At 36.1% G+C, this 13,121-nt stretch overlaps 1 protein-coding gene across 5 annotated transcripts in view; it reads left to right on the top strand.

The window, feature by feature from the left end:
- Nucleotides 1-13,121, top strand: part of Dync1i1 (dynein cytoplasmic 1 intermediate chain 1) — a 264,774-nt gene that overhangs the window by 7,171 nt on the left and 244,482 nt on the right. For 3 of the 5 annotated variants that reach the window (XM_048785965.1, XM_048785968.1, XM_048785964.1), the window contains exons 2-3: nucleotides 512-626; nucleotides 3,525-3,666. In XM_048785965.1, coding sequence (XP_048641922.1) covers nucleotides 512-626; nucleotides 3,525-3,666 — 257 coding nt within the window. The remainder of the gene's footprint in view (nucleotides 1-511; nucleotides 627-3,524; nucleotides 3,667-13,121) is intronic. The other 2 variants (XM_048785966.1, XM_048785969.1) reach the window with 1 other exon arrangement.

A 13,121-nucleotide genomic window follows, 5' to 3' on the forward strand; every position in this document is an offset into this window, starting at 1 on the left:
ACAACGTACAGAATTCTTTTTGAAAAATTCACAGCCCCAGTCAGAAATAGTTGGCTTTGGGGGCTGGGGATGTGGCTCAAGCAATAGCACGCTCCCCTGGCATGCGTGCGGCCCGGGTTCGGTCCTCAGCACCACATACAAACAAAGATGTTGTGTCCACTGAAAACTACAAAATAAATATTAAAAAAAAAAAAAGAAACTGTCATGGTGTTTAAAAAAAAAAAAAGAAAGAAATAGTTGGCTTTGATGGTTTCTTTCAAAACTGGGCAAGAAAACCTTTGATGCCACGGGGTAGAGATGGGAGAAAACTTTCAATCAAGAGAGAACAATGGGTCAGTAATTATTAAATGAGCAGTTGCGGTATTTTTTTCATCCTTCATACATTTGAGGGAATCTATTAGGGCTTTTGCCTGGCTTCTCTGCCTGGCATTTCCCACTTTCTGTTTCAGCCAGGAAAAGTACACATTTAGTGATGTTTTTAACTTTTCTTACCGACATCCATGCTTTTTAGGCGGATCTGCAGCAGAAGAAAGAACCTGTTCAAGATGACTCTGATCTGGATCGCAAACGACGAGAGACGGAGGCTTTGCTCCAAAGCATTGGTATATCGCCGGAGCCCCCTCTAGGTACTTAACAGTGTTTTGTGCTACTATTTCTCAAATTGAACTTGAGTAGGATATACCATGTCCAACATTTACTATTCGTTTATGTCTTTAGCTTTAGTATTTTTATTTTTAAGTAATTCTATGGCTTATGGTTCAGGGTGCATGCATTTTTGGAACTGAGGGGGCTGGAAGGAGATGGGAGGAATGGTTGTAGAGTCATCAGCAATTTGCTGCTTATTGATGAATCACACAGTCGAACTTTGCCATTGTGTTATTATTAGATTATTTTGTTACTTGTTAAATGAGTTGCCACTTGGGAAATATAAGAAATCTTGGAATTAATTTTTTATTAAATTGTTCTTTATTTTCACTGATGAATCCCAACTTCTCTTTGCCTCTCTAAATGCTGTGAATCCTCCTTAAAATCTACAACCACGGCAGGCATAGAGTTGTTTTATAATGAAAATAGATCAGTGGGAAATTTGAAGAGAATTTATAATGGTGGCAGATCAGCAGCTAATGAACAAGTTTAAATTTATCTGACTCTCTCAAATACCTTGATTTCATTTCTAATTGGCATTCTCACCTCAGTACCCTCCTCCAACTCATTCATTCCTAGTTGCTTGTCCATGAACTCCCTATCACTAAGGTCTGCATATTGAACTATTTGTTTTCTTTGTGCTAAAGATAACTGTGCATGTGCTTATTCTGTCATTTACCTATATACCCTTCATGTGATAAGTTATTTTATTTTTCTTTAATCCTTTTATTTTTCATATATTTAAGAGTTATACTAGGGTGTCTGTAAAACTACATGATACCCAATATAGGAAAAAAAAACTTTTAAAATAATACTTGGAAATAGATACAATATCAGATCTGTTTAAAATATTTAATTGTCTTCTAATTCTATCACTGACTTTTATATTAAAATGAAATTTCATTTGTTTCCATAGTAACATAAAATAAGAATAGAAATAATCCATGTGCAACAAATGCTCCTAACAATATGAATAAGAAAAGACTATGGCCGGGTGTGGTGGTGCATGCCTGTAGTCCCAGCAGCTTGGGAGGCTGAGGCAGGAGGATTGTGAGTTCAAAGCCAGCCTCAGCAAAAAGTGAGGTGCTAAGCAACTCAGTGAGACCCTGTCTCTAAATAAATTACAAAATAGGGCTGGGGATGTGGTTAAATGGTCGAGTGTCCCTGAGTTCAATCCCCAGAACTGCACCCCTCTCCCCCCAAAAAAGAAAGAAAAAGTCTATGTAATCCTACAAATTCCTAAGTATCTCTTGGTATAATTTAATGCATACATGTAAAACTAAAATACTACTAAAAAGCTTTGTACTCAATCTCAATTTATAGTAGATTAAAAATCATGTGTCTGACAATGAAATAATAATCCTTAATAAAATTAGATTTTTTTTTAGCTTCTTTATGTCTTATAAGATGTAACCAAGGGATTATTTGAGTGATGTACCATCTTTGAGAAGCTGGCAAACTTCTTTGAACTAAGATGATATGTGACATAAATCGGACACTTTTCAATCAGTTATATTTGTACCTCAAAATAGTCTTTGAAATGCTGTTGCTATGTCAACACCGGTTAGACACAGTAGTGGTAGATCCTGTTTTGTGCCCTATATAAAGCCAATAATTAAATTTTAAGAACAAAACAGTTAACCAACCTTAAACCATAACCAACTTCTCAACTGTTCCTCCAAGCCTGCTAAGGGGCCCTGGCAAGGCTCGACCCCATTTTCATTTTTTGTCTGTCTCTTTGGCTTACCCTCTGACTTAGCATGGAGGATAATTGGTGAATTAATTGTGGAACCACATGAAAATTCCCAGCTTCTTGACAGATCTGCCATTGTGCTATAGGATTTGGACAAAATAGTTAAGTCCTTTATCCTATTAAATAAATAAAAGGAAATTGCACATGATTGAAACCAAATGGAAATCTACATTTCTGTATTGAAGTTTCTTTCTGCCCATATGGCTTCTTTGGCTTGTGCGATATTAAGAACCCATTGAATCATCTGGCCTGGAGCCATCTTGGCTATTTGGTACCACTTCTCTCTGAAAGACATTTGGCATGTATCTGAAGGATGGAGAAGAAAAATATATTTTCATTTCCTTTAGTTCTCTCTTTATTATCCTTGCTCTCAGATTTTTCAGCTCATGCCAACCTTGATCCTTGAACTTTTTTCTCCTGTCTTCAGAGCAGGCATTGACTTCTGGGTCCAAAGCACTGCCTCTTAGGGCTGCCAGAAACAAAGGAAAAAAGTCCCAAATGCAGTAAATGGTACAATAGGATGAAACTATTAATTAAGTGTAAAAATAAAGCAGCCTGGAATTTTCCTTTGTTTTGAGAAGGATTTTTAAATTACCAGGTTCAAATTTACCCTTCCTCTCTGTCACTTTGTCTTTAGTGGCAGAATAGTTTATATGCCACCAGTAATACATTTCCCTCCCCAGGCAGACATAGGGCTGATTTTCTGACTTCCTTGGCCATTTAAAATCATTCAGGATCACATATTTCATGATCTTTTAAAGTTTTATAGACACCCCATTTTATTTTTTAATAGGTCACATCTATACTAACAAAATAAAGTGAAGAATTGGAATTATCTGGATAGTTCATACAAGAGAGATATTTGACTTGAATTATCTGGATAGCCGTTTTGATTCTCCATTTTACTTTGTTAGGGTGGACATGGCCTCAGAATCCCCAAGTCAATTCTGTCTAAATTCATTTCAAATTTTAATTTACAAAATGAAAAATTCACTTGACTTTCTTCCTTTTCTTTCCTTTTCTTTTCTTTTTTCTTTTTCTTATCCCATCTCAATCTCTCCTGGCCATACAACCACTTTAATTTGGGCCCATTTGTTTTGATTTGTCTGACACTGCTCTTCACCAGTGCAGCCGTTGCATTTTTTAACATGGGATACCTGTTATTTTCATTATTTAGTCCCAACCCCTATGTCTCCCTCCTCGAAATCAGTGAGCACCCCCAGTGAAGCTGGAAGCCAAGACTCAGGCGACCTGGGGCCACTAACAAGGTAAGAATTGTCTCTTTGAAAGACAAGGGTGGGATCCCGAGGACATAAAACCGCACTGTTAAGACACTGTCAAATGTGCATGCATCTTCAAGTGTGCTGGGTCATTTGTTTAAATTCGTGCTAGCTGCTAGCTTTAGTGGCGTAGCAATGATTTTGAACACTAGAAGTGATAAGCTGATATATCATCCTTCTTGGAGTGAGAGTGGGCTAATTTAGGGCCATGTGTCTTTCTTAGCCAACATAAACATTCCATTAGCTTAGGACTAAAAGAAGCAGGAAAGGACTGAAGGTAAATTGAAGGTATAGCCAGCTTTTCATTATTTACTATTCTGCTTTGGTTAACTATAAATTTAATTTTTCAAACATCTTGTCATTTGCTTAATAGAGTTGACTAATTTGAGAATTCAGTCCCCACAGTGTTGTTGTTGTTAAAAGGGCTGACTATTTCTGTTCAGTGAATCAGTTGCCAAACTTTTATTACACCATCAATATTCATAGATTATATAACTTCTGAGTGAGGTTTTAGACATCCTCTAATTTGATCACCCAAGGGATATTTGAAAGGTAGAAATGTGAAAAGATAAAAGAAGTTTCATTAATACAGATACAGTCATGATAACTCTCTTAATCTAATTGCCTTTACCAGAATTCACACTTGCAGGTGCCCATAGGTAGGTGATATAAGTGGGTGTGGGGTGAGGCCTATAGCAGCTGGTTAGCAAGTACCCCTTTTAAGAAGGCCAGGTGCCTCCTGATGACTCAAGGTGGTTTTGCTCACCTGGAAATCTGGACCCAAGTTTTCCACATCTTACAGTTTTCACCAGAATTCATGCACTAGGTGTTTAAACATCAAATGTTAGTAACATTTGGTAAAAGCAGTTATGGGTCAGATTTGGCCTGAGAGCTCTCAGTTTGTGACCTCTGGCTTTGACCCTTAATTTTTAAAAGATCCTTAAATACTTTAATCAAGCTTCAGATAAAGGAAGAAACAGCCATTCTCAGCAGTACTCTTCTAACAAATCAGCCTTTTAGCTCAGCTATGCCCCTTTTGAACCTTGTCTACCTGACAACATTTGCCACCATATGTTACTGAAGGAGAGTTAAAAATTTTTATTTCTCTTTTTTCATCTAGTGCATTATCATAAGCAAATTCTTCTGAAAGCACATTGCTTGCATAGAGACCTAGGCAATTTAGAAGACAAAATCATGGATGTGAGGATACCAGTAGTCTAGGCATTTTTTTTTTTTTTTTGCCTTATAGAAACCAACATATAAGACAATAATTCTTTCACCCATATCTGCCTGTTGATGTGCTTCAGACTTGAATATTCTGTTTTAATAAGGCCTTTCAAAAACAGTAGACACTATTTTCCATTTGAGAAAAATGAAAGTAGTCTTTGGGGGCATAAAGCTGGTTTATTTTAGCAGTTGCCTTTACGATCTGGGGCAGCATATGGCTTCTGTCATCTTTTGCTTTGAACAGTTTTCAAAAGGTCTTTGAGGGGGAAAATAATAATAACACAGTTGTATCGGATCTAACATCTATTCAAGAGCTGGCATAATATAATCACGTTCCTTAGGGGGTCCATTGGCCTATCATTAAGTTAACATAGTTGACTGTTTCTACACAATGATCGTTGGGTGTCATTACTGCTTAGCTTCAAGGGGTGAAGTTGGCAGCATTAAATTCTATTACTGACTTCACTCACAGTTGATGAGCCCTTTTGAAAAACTTTCTAGAGAAAACTGACCTACGCTGTTAATACTCTGGGGACAGTAGCAATTATTCCTTCTCAGAGAACATCACTCTTCATTTATTTTACTTCCCTATAAGATGTCTTTCTTAACTTAGTGAATCACTTTGAAAGAAGGGCAGTTCACTCCCACCCCACACAAACTCCAACGAGTTTTGTTTCTTCATGGGAAAGTTCTGGCAAGAGTGAGTAACTAGAAGTCAATGAGTAAATCTCTTGCTAAGTGCAGGTTTCACAGGACTGCAAGAAACTTGGCAGTGGGAAAATGACAGTTTTCAGAAAAACTGAGCACAGTTTGCTTGAGAAGAATGCACTAGGAATAGCTCAGTAAAACTTGCCCTTGTTTTGAACTTAGGAGAATTCCACTCAAATTTATGATTTTTGCCTTAATAACACAGATATGAGAATAAAATTGCAGCAGAATTTATTCTGGTTTTAAAAAATCCACTTGGAATGCCTTTCTATATAGAAGTAACATCTTTGAAAACAATTACTGTTAACTTTAACACTTCATAAAACCTGAGGCTAAGAAAAGAGTTTGGAAAGAGCTACGAATATAATTCTATAGTCAAAAATTGGCTTCTTTGTGTGGAATGTGGACTCTTAAAAAAAGGAAAATCTTTCAGAAGATAACTTGGAAATCAGATTAACACATCTGGTTATACCTAAAGTTGCACATAAATTCTGTCATTCACCCACTAACACTTCAAACCCAAACTAAGATTTTTTTTTTTTTTTTTTTGGAGAGCCAAAATTGGCAAACATTTCTTTTAATACTTGTGACTAGTTAATCTGAAATTAGCATGTTTCATGTATCCTATTAGAGAGAAAATGTTCAAATAGTGCTTTAAAAACAGTATAACAAAATCTCTTTCAATGATTTTAAAAGCACTTGAGTCAATGTTTTGAGTAGAAATATTTAGTAATTTTTAAATACATTAGTATGATTTAATTTTTAAAAATTTAAAACTTTAAGTGTCATGATTTGTTTTGCAATTTCTGCTTCTTTATAACCTACTTCATTTACAACTTGTGTTTGTGGTATTTTTCTCTTTCTCTTGATCAGTTGTGGTAGAATCAATCATTGCTCAGTTAATCATAATGGGCAAAGAACAAGCTCTTGGATTAAAAGAATAAACTTTTATTAATAAAACACTTGGAAGGCAAGTTTTAATTATAAACATAAATTTTAAGATCCCTTAATATACTATATTCAACTGGAATCCAATACAATATGAAGAGGATTCTATGCTATGATTAATAGGTAATAGATTCAAGTTGCAGTATTTTAGTAAAGTGTGTCACCATAATTCAGCATAGAAAAAGGTACAAGTAACCATTGCAATATATATTTATATTATGCCTGAGAAATTTAAACATACTCTTATATTTTAAAACTTAACAATCTAGGAATAGAAGTATGGTTCTCAGTATGATAAAGAATAGTACTCTGAGGACAATAGCTCATATTTCTATGCACAAGAATGAAGGATTAGCTCTCTATAGCCTTTGAAGAATAATGGCTTCTGTTTAACTGAATCCTTACCTCTTTCTTTGGAAATGATGAATTTCTGGAGACTAGACACTAAGTGGTATTAGAAGTTGAATCCATAGGGTGGGCTTTTGATATATGTTTATTGAATGAATGAACAATCATCCTACTCCTTTATAGATGTGGTCAGGGAAGCACAGAAAGAATTAGTAATTTTCTCAGGTTCACACAGAACATAGTTACAGTGATAGGTTTTAACTTAGGCAGATTGATTTGAGTTTTCATAATCTATACCTCTGCCCTATATTATCACCAATAATGATTGATATAAATGATGCATGACCTGCTGCATAAAGGTATTATGAGAAGCAAACAAAACCAGCAAAATGCTTGAAAGCATGGTATGCAGCAAGTTAATGTGAATTTTAGCTATTACTATTAGTAGTAGTATTTTTTTAAAATACTTTTTAAAAAATCAGTTTTTCCAATGGAAGGAGATCTTCTTTAGATTTTTCTTGTGGGACATGTTGGTATCATTTACAAATCTGATAAGCATACCTATATTGCACTATTATTCACTAATAGTGCAAAATTGTTGAAGGATTAGGCCAAGGACAGATTATAGTCTATGTCCCTAGAGACCACTTTCTGGGTTGCTCAGCATTTATTCACAAACCAGATATTCAACCAGAAATGAGTCTATCTAAATGATGATCACTGAGCTCACGTTTATTCTTTCCTTTACATATATGGCTCACAGGGAACTTTGCACCAGACTCTTCTCTTGTTTGGTTGGGGTTCCTCTAGGAACCTCTAGGGTTCACAGCAACAAAGACTGAAGAAACCTAGGAATGCTTATTGACCTCATAAAGTTTGCCTGGACACTAAAACATAGGCTGCACTATATCTCAAACCTGATTCATAAAGGAAAACCTTCAAAATTAATTCAAAGATAAGCATTTCTCGATGTGATAGCATACTGTGCAATCCCCTCTTACAATACTAAATAGTCAGAAGGAGCAATTTCTGACATTTGCTTTTCATAAGAAGTGGCATGGGGGGCTTGGATTGAGGCTCAGTGGTACAGTGCTTGCCTAGCATGTGTGAGGTACTGGGTTCGATTCTTAGCATCACATAAAAAAATAAATAAAATATTTAGCTGTAGATGTGTCCATATACAGCTAAAAATATTTTTTAAAAAAGGAGTGGCATGAGGCTGGGCATGGTGGTGCATGCCTATAATCCCAGCAACTTGGGAGGCTGATGCAGGAGGATCGTAACTTCAAAGCCAGCCTCAGCAACTTAGCGAGGCCCTAAACAACTTAGCAAGACCCTGTCTCATAATAAAAAATAAGAAGGGCTGGAGATGTGGCTTAGTTATTAAGAGCCCCTGGGTTCAATCCCTGATACCAAAAAAATAAAAAAAATAAAAAAGAAGAAGTGGCATGAGTGTGGTAATAAAAATGATTTCTACTTTGTTCATTTGACTATCTGTAGTTCTAACAGTATCATTAAGGTCTATTTCTCATAGAAACATTCAAGCCCCCAACATTTTATTTGTAATAATCTGATTATTCCTGAAACAATACTTAAATATTTCATACAATTAGAAAATATAAACGAGTCAAAGTAAGAACATAAAAACATCCTGTTTCTACCATCAGAGATGAGCACTCTCAACACCAAACTATGTATTCTTTCATATAATCTTTATATCATCATATATATGATAAATGGCATCTGACTGTGCACAGTATTAACCTGCTTTTCTAGTCAAATGTCTCTATTTTGGTTTCGATGTATATTCACCTTATCTAATGACACCATTTTCAAATTTCCCCAGTTGCCTCTAACACAGTCCCGTAATTTTTATTTTTTTGTGTCCTCCCAATTATCAGCATGTGTTAGCCAAAAATCCTTAAAGCTGTAGGATTTCTCTAGGGAGGTGAAACCCTTCCTTGGGGAACTTCAAATGAGCAGGTGGACAGATGTCTTCTGAGACACTGTGTGGACACACAGGTACCAAGGAAAAGCAGAGGAGGGCATTTAGGCCTTCGGCTTCACTCCAGATGAGGATTCAGGGGTGAAAGGAACAGTTTCTGCATTAGAATCTGTAGAGACGACAATTAATTCTTGTTGACAGAACACTGAAATAAAGTTCATATGTTTGTTTGTTTGTTCAGCCTTTCTCTGGTGAACACTCAAATAAGGAGATTAGATTGGCCTAGAATAAGTTGTTTGTGGGGAACTTGTGCTGGCTGCATGTAGACACCACTTTCTTTTCTGGGTGTCCTCAGGAGAAGAAAATTCTCAGGGTCACATTGGCCTCCTACCCAACAGAAAACCCGAACTTTCGTCTTTCTCCGCAATCAGATTCTGCAGGACTCTCTGAAAGCCTCAGAGAACTTTTGACTTACTTTGTGAAAACATCATTATCTTCCAAGATAGATGAATAGGAAACTAAAGGGAGGGCATTAGAGATGATTTGTAATAGTGAAAAAGTAAAATAAAATAATGCATGACTATGGAGAAATTGAATGAGACTATTAAATTTTTATCAAAAATTTCAAGTTATCACTATGGAAAGAGAAGTTGGCAGAATGCCCCCCAGCTAATTGGACTTAAGGGTGACTAAAGAAACTGATTCAAGGTTGATTAAAAATCACTGTGTTTGAAAAATAAGATACAATTTACACCATAGTATTTTCTCTTTTTGTAGCACAGTAACTGATTGGTTCCAAATTTATCTTATCATCCCGTCTTCAGGCAGAAGGTACTATATATACCCATACGGTTATACTAACAAAGTTAGCATCTGTTTTAGCAAGGGGAGGCTGAGCATCCTTCTAGAGAAACTGTTGCTTGGCAGCAGGACTCCGTGTAAGATTGGAGGAAAGCATTTCCTCATCCTAAGATGGAGTCCTACATTTCCTTTTGAATCCAGCACAGATGGACTTCCTATGTGGCTTAGTATGGCCCAAATTGGAGCCTGTGTTACGGCTCAGGGTTAGCCAATAGAGGGAATATTCTCATATAGTAAATTAAGAAAAAGACCTATTCAAAAAGAGTCTGATATAAGTGTGCATCACACAGTCCCAATTTTATCTCTCACATCAGCGAATTTTTGCCAATATCTTTGCTGGTCCTAACAAAAGAAATAATTGGGTCTGAGAGGTAAAACATTAACTCATTATTTAAATACCATTCTTACTTACTTGACATAATTTTAATTAATGTGACAGATTGATATGATGGATTTGAAATGGTCTTATTATTCACTGTTTTACTTTTGAAAATGGCATTTAAAAAATCAGATATTTGGGGAGGACACTAATTCGAGGTTTTATGTTTGATACTATGCTCATATTGGTTCCAAACATTTTTCTTGTCTGATTAACGGCTAATGACTTATTTGACAGAGAAGACATGTGGAACCTTCTAATAAGAGGTTGTTTTTTACTTATGTGTTCTCGTAGACATGAACAATAATGTCATAAACAATTATTCCCAAATCACCTACAATGAATTTGTAGTAAATTCACATTGGACAAGTGATTTTAATTCATTTCTACCCTTCATAGAGTTTTGACACATATTTGATTAAATGTTTATTGACTCACAAGACTGTGTGTGTGTGTGTGTGTGTAGCCTGCAGAAAACTGGGTGAGATCATATAGATGAGTGTAGGAATGAGGACACGGCTGAAAACAAGGCAGTTTCTTGTCTAGAGAGAACCAAGCATGCTGGGAAGTTTGCCTGAAGGTGGACTGCTCTAGAGGAACTAAGGGCAGTTATAGGAAATGAGGTTTAAGGTGAAGAATTCTCAAAAATAAGGCAGAAATCCAGTTACTGGTTTGAGGGCAAAAAATCAGTGTGGGTGTAGCAGTATATTTATTTGGCTTGCTGCTGAGATTCCTAGGCTTTGTAAAGTGCTTGTTACCTCTTATAAACCATCTTTAGACTATCTTTAGACTTGGTTTTAATGCCTGTTGTAAGTCTTCTACTGAAATCCAGTGTGTAATAGATTGGCAAATAAAATTGTGAAATAAGAGACCCAGGTACTTCTCTAATTCATGTGCCATGGACAAGTTGCTTCTGAATGGTATTATTAAAGACAATATATTTGGAAAAAGCATTTGATCTGGGCCTTAAAAAATGCACATGTTTTGGAAAATTAGAGATGGGAGGATGGCATTCCAGAAGGTAAGATGTAGAATGGATAATAAGGAGGCAGAAGAAGGGATGATCAGAGTCTAGGAGACTATTAAACCATTGAGGTAGTTGATACTCTTGGCTCAGATACCTGGCAGCTATTCACTGAATTCACTTGGGAACTTGTTATAAACACAGTTACCTAGATCACAAGTTTAAGATAAATTATGGGCCTCTTTATTGTTATCATGTTTTCAAAATCTGAGCGTTAGTTTTGGGAACCATTGGCCTGATAAGGATTGAAGGTCTAAACTAGGGTCATGGATGTAAGAAGAGAAAACAGATGAGATAAGGAAGGTAGGTGTACAGATGGACGTGTTCAACAGGCATTTGAAAAGGTGGAATTTGGAGCTCAATGGTGATGAGGATGTTGGGATTATTTTTATGTGGAAGGTGTAATGGACATCTATGCACTTGCCTAGGGTTAGAATACAGAAGTGAAGGCAGAAGACATAACCCTGTTTGGAGAAGGCCTGTCTCTATGGGAAGAAAAGATTAAGGACCTCATCAGAATTATAGTGGGAAAAGGAGGAAAAGAAATAAGAGTCTCAGGGACAAGGAAACAAAAAGAAAGAACACACCATGAAGGAGCTAATAGTGATCGGCAATAGAGAGATAAAAGTTGAGGAACAAGAATTGTCCATGGAATTTGATGATATGAAAGTTGTAATCATCATTATCATCATCGTTGTCATATTTTTGTTTTGTTATTGCTGATGATGTTTTATTTTTGCATCCTGAGTTCCTGGCATTAAAAGCAGTCCATGAGTAATTCAATTATTGTGGTTCCTGCTATACAATGGCATATTGCTTCCCTCCAAAACTGTACTAATTAAAATGCCACTAGCAATGTAGGAGAGTGTCCCAACCACATTTAGTGTTGGCATTATAAATGACAGAGTTTTTACATACTGTCTTCCAAATGTTTATTGGACATCTCTTTCTTTCTAACCAACACCCAGAAAAGATAAGAGCAAAATACTTTTTAGGGGAAAATTTTAAGGCTTTCTACTCGGAAGTCTAATAAAGATGGAAAGAAGAATGGAAACCACCAAATTGCTGTTGGTAAGAGCAGAACACAAAGAAATGAACGGCTCTGCAGAGGGTAACATACATACAACCCACACAGTGTGTCTTTCACTCTTAAATTATGCTTTCAACAGATGGCCAAGGATTATAATTTTTGCTCTGTTTTGTTTTAAATTTTAACCTCTCTCTAACCAATAAGTTGGAACTGAGCAAATAAAATTGGACCACTGAAGGGGAAATTTTATAAGTAGTTGGATAGTGAAGAATTGGTAAGGGGTTTAAAATATAAAGTTTTTTTAGTCTCTTAGTAGTTCACTGCTATCTTGAAGAATTTTGAGGGGGCTAGGGATATAGCTCTGTTGGTAGAGTGCTTGCTTTGCATGCACAAGGCCCTGGGTTCTAATCCCCAGCACCAAAAAAAAAAAAAAAATCTAGGCTTTTTCTATTCTTTTTTAAGAATATTGACGAATATACTGATCCTCAAATTATAAACTGTTACATAGGAGGCCCTTTTGGATGAAATGCTAGAGAATATACTACCTGACATGGTCAGGGTCAAATAAGTGATTTTTTTTCATGGTATGAGAACATTCCATGCCTAGTATTTTGAAACAAAGTTAGTAAATGTGATCTTAAATTGGTATGCTCATAAATGCTAATCCAAAAGTGGAACTGCAGAACCATAACAATGCTCCTTAGTTCAGAGTAGGTAAGGAATTACTGTTTTAGCCAGCATCTGTGCAAACAGTAGTTCCCCTATGAAAGAGGTCAGAGTTCTTCTCTTAGACCCCAGAGAGTTAACCTGAGAAATCAGATAAATTGATCAGAAGAGAGAAATAAGACTCATAAAAATAAGCTAACAAAACTAACATGGTTTCCCATTGAGGAATACTGGACAGAAATCTAAGAGAGAGAGAGAGAGAGAGAGAGAGAGAGAGAGAGAGAGAGAGAGAGAGAGAGAGAGAGAG

Source organism: Marmota marmota, unplaced genomic scaffold, assembly GCF_001458135.2.
Source record: "Marmota marmota marmota unplaced genomic scaffold, marMar, whole genome shotgun sequence".
NCBI classification, from domain to species: domain Eukaryota; kingdom Metazoa; phylum Chordata; class Mammalia; order Rodentia; family Sciuridae; genus Marmota; species Marmota marmota.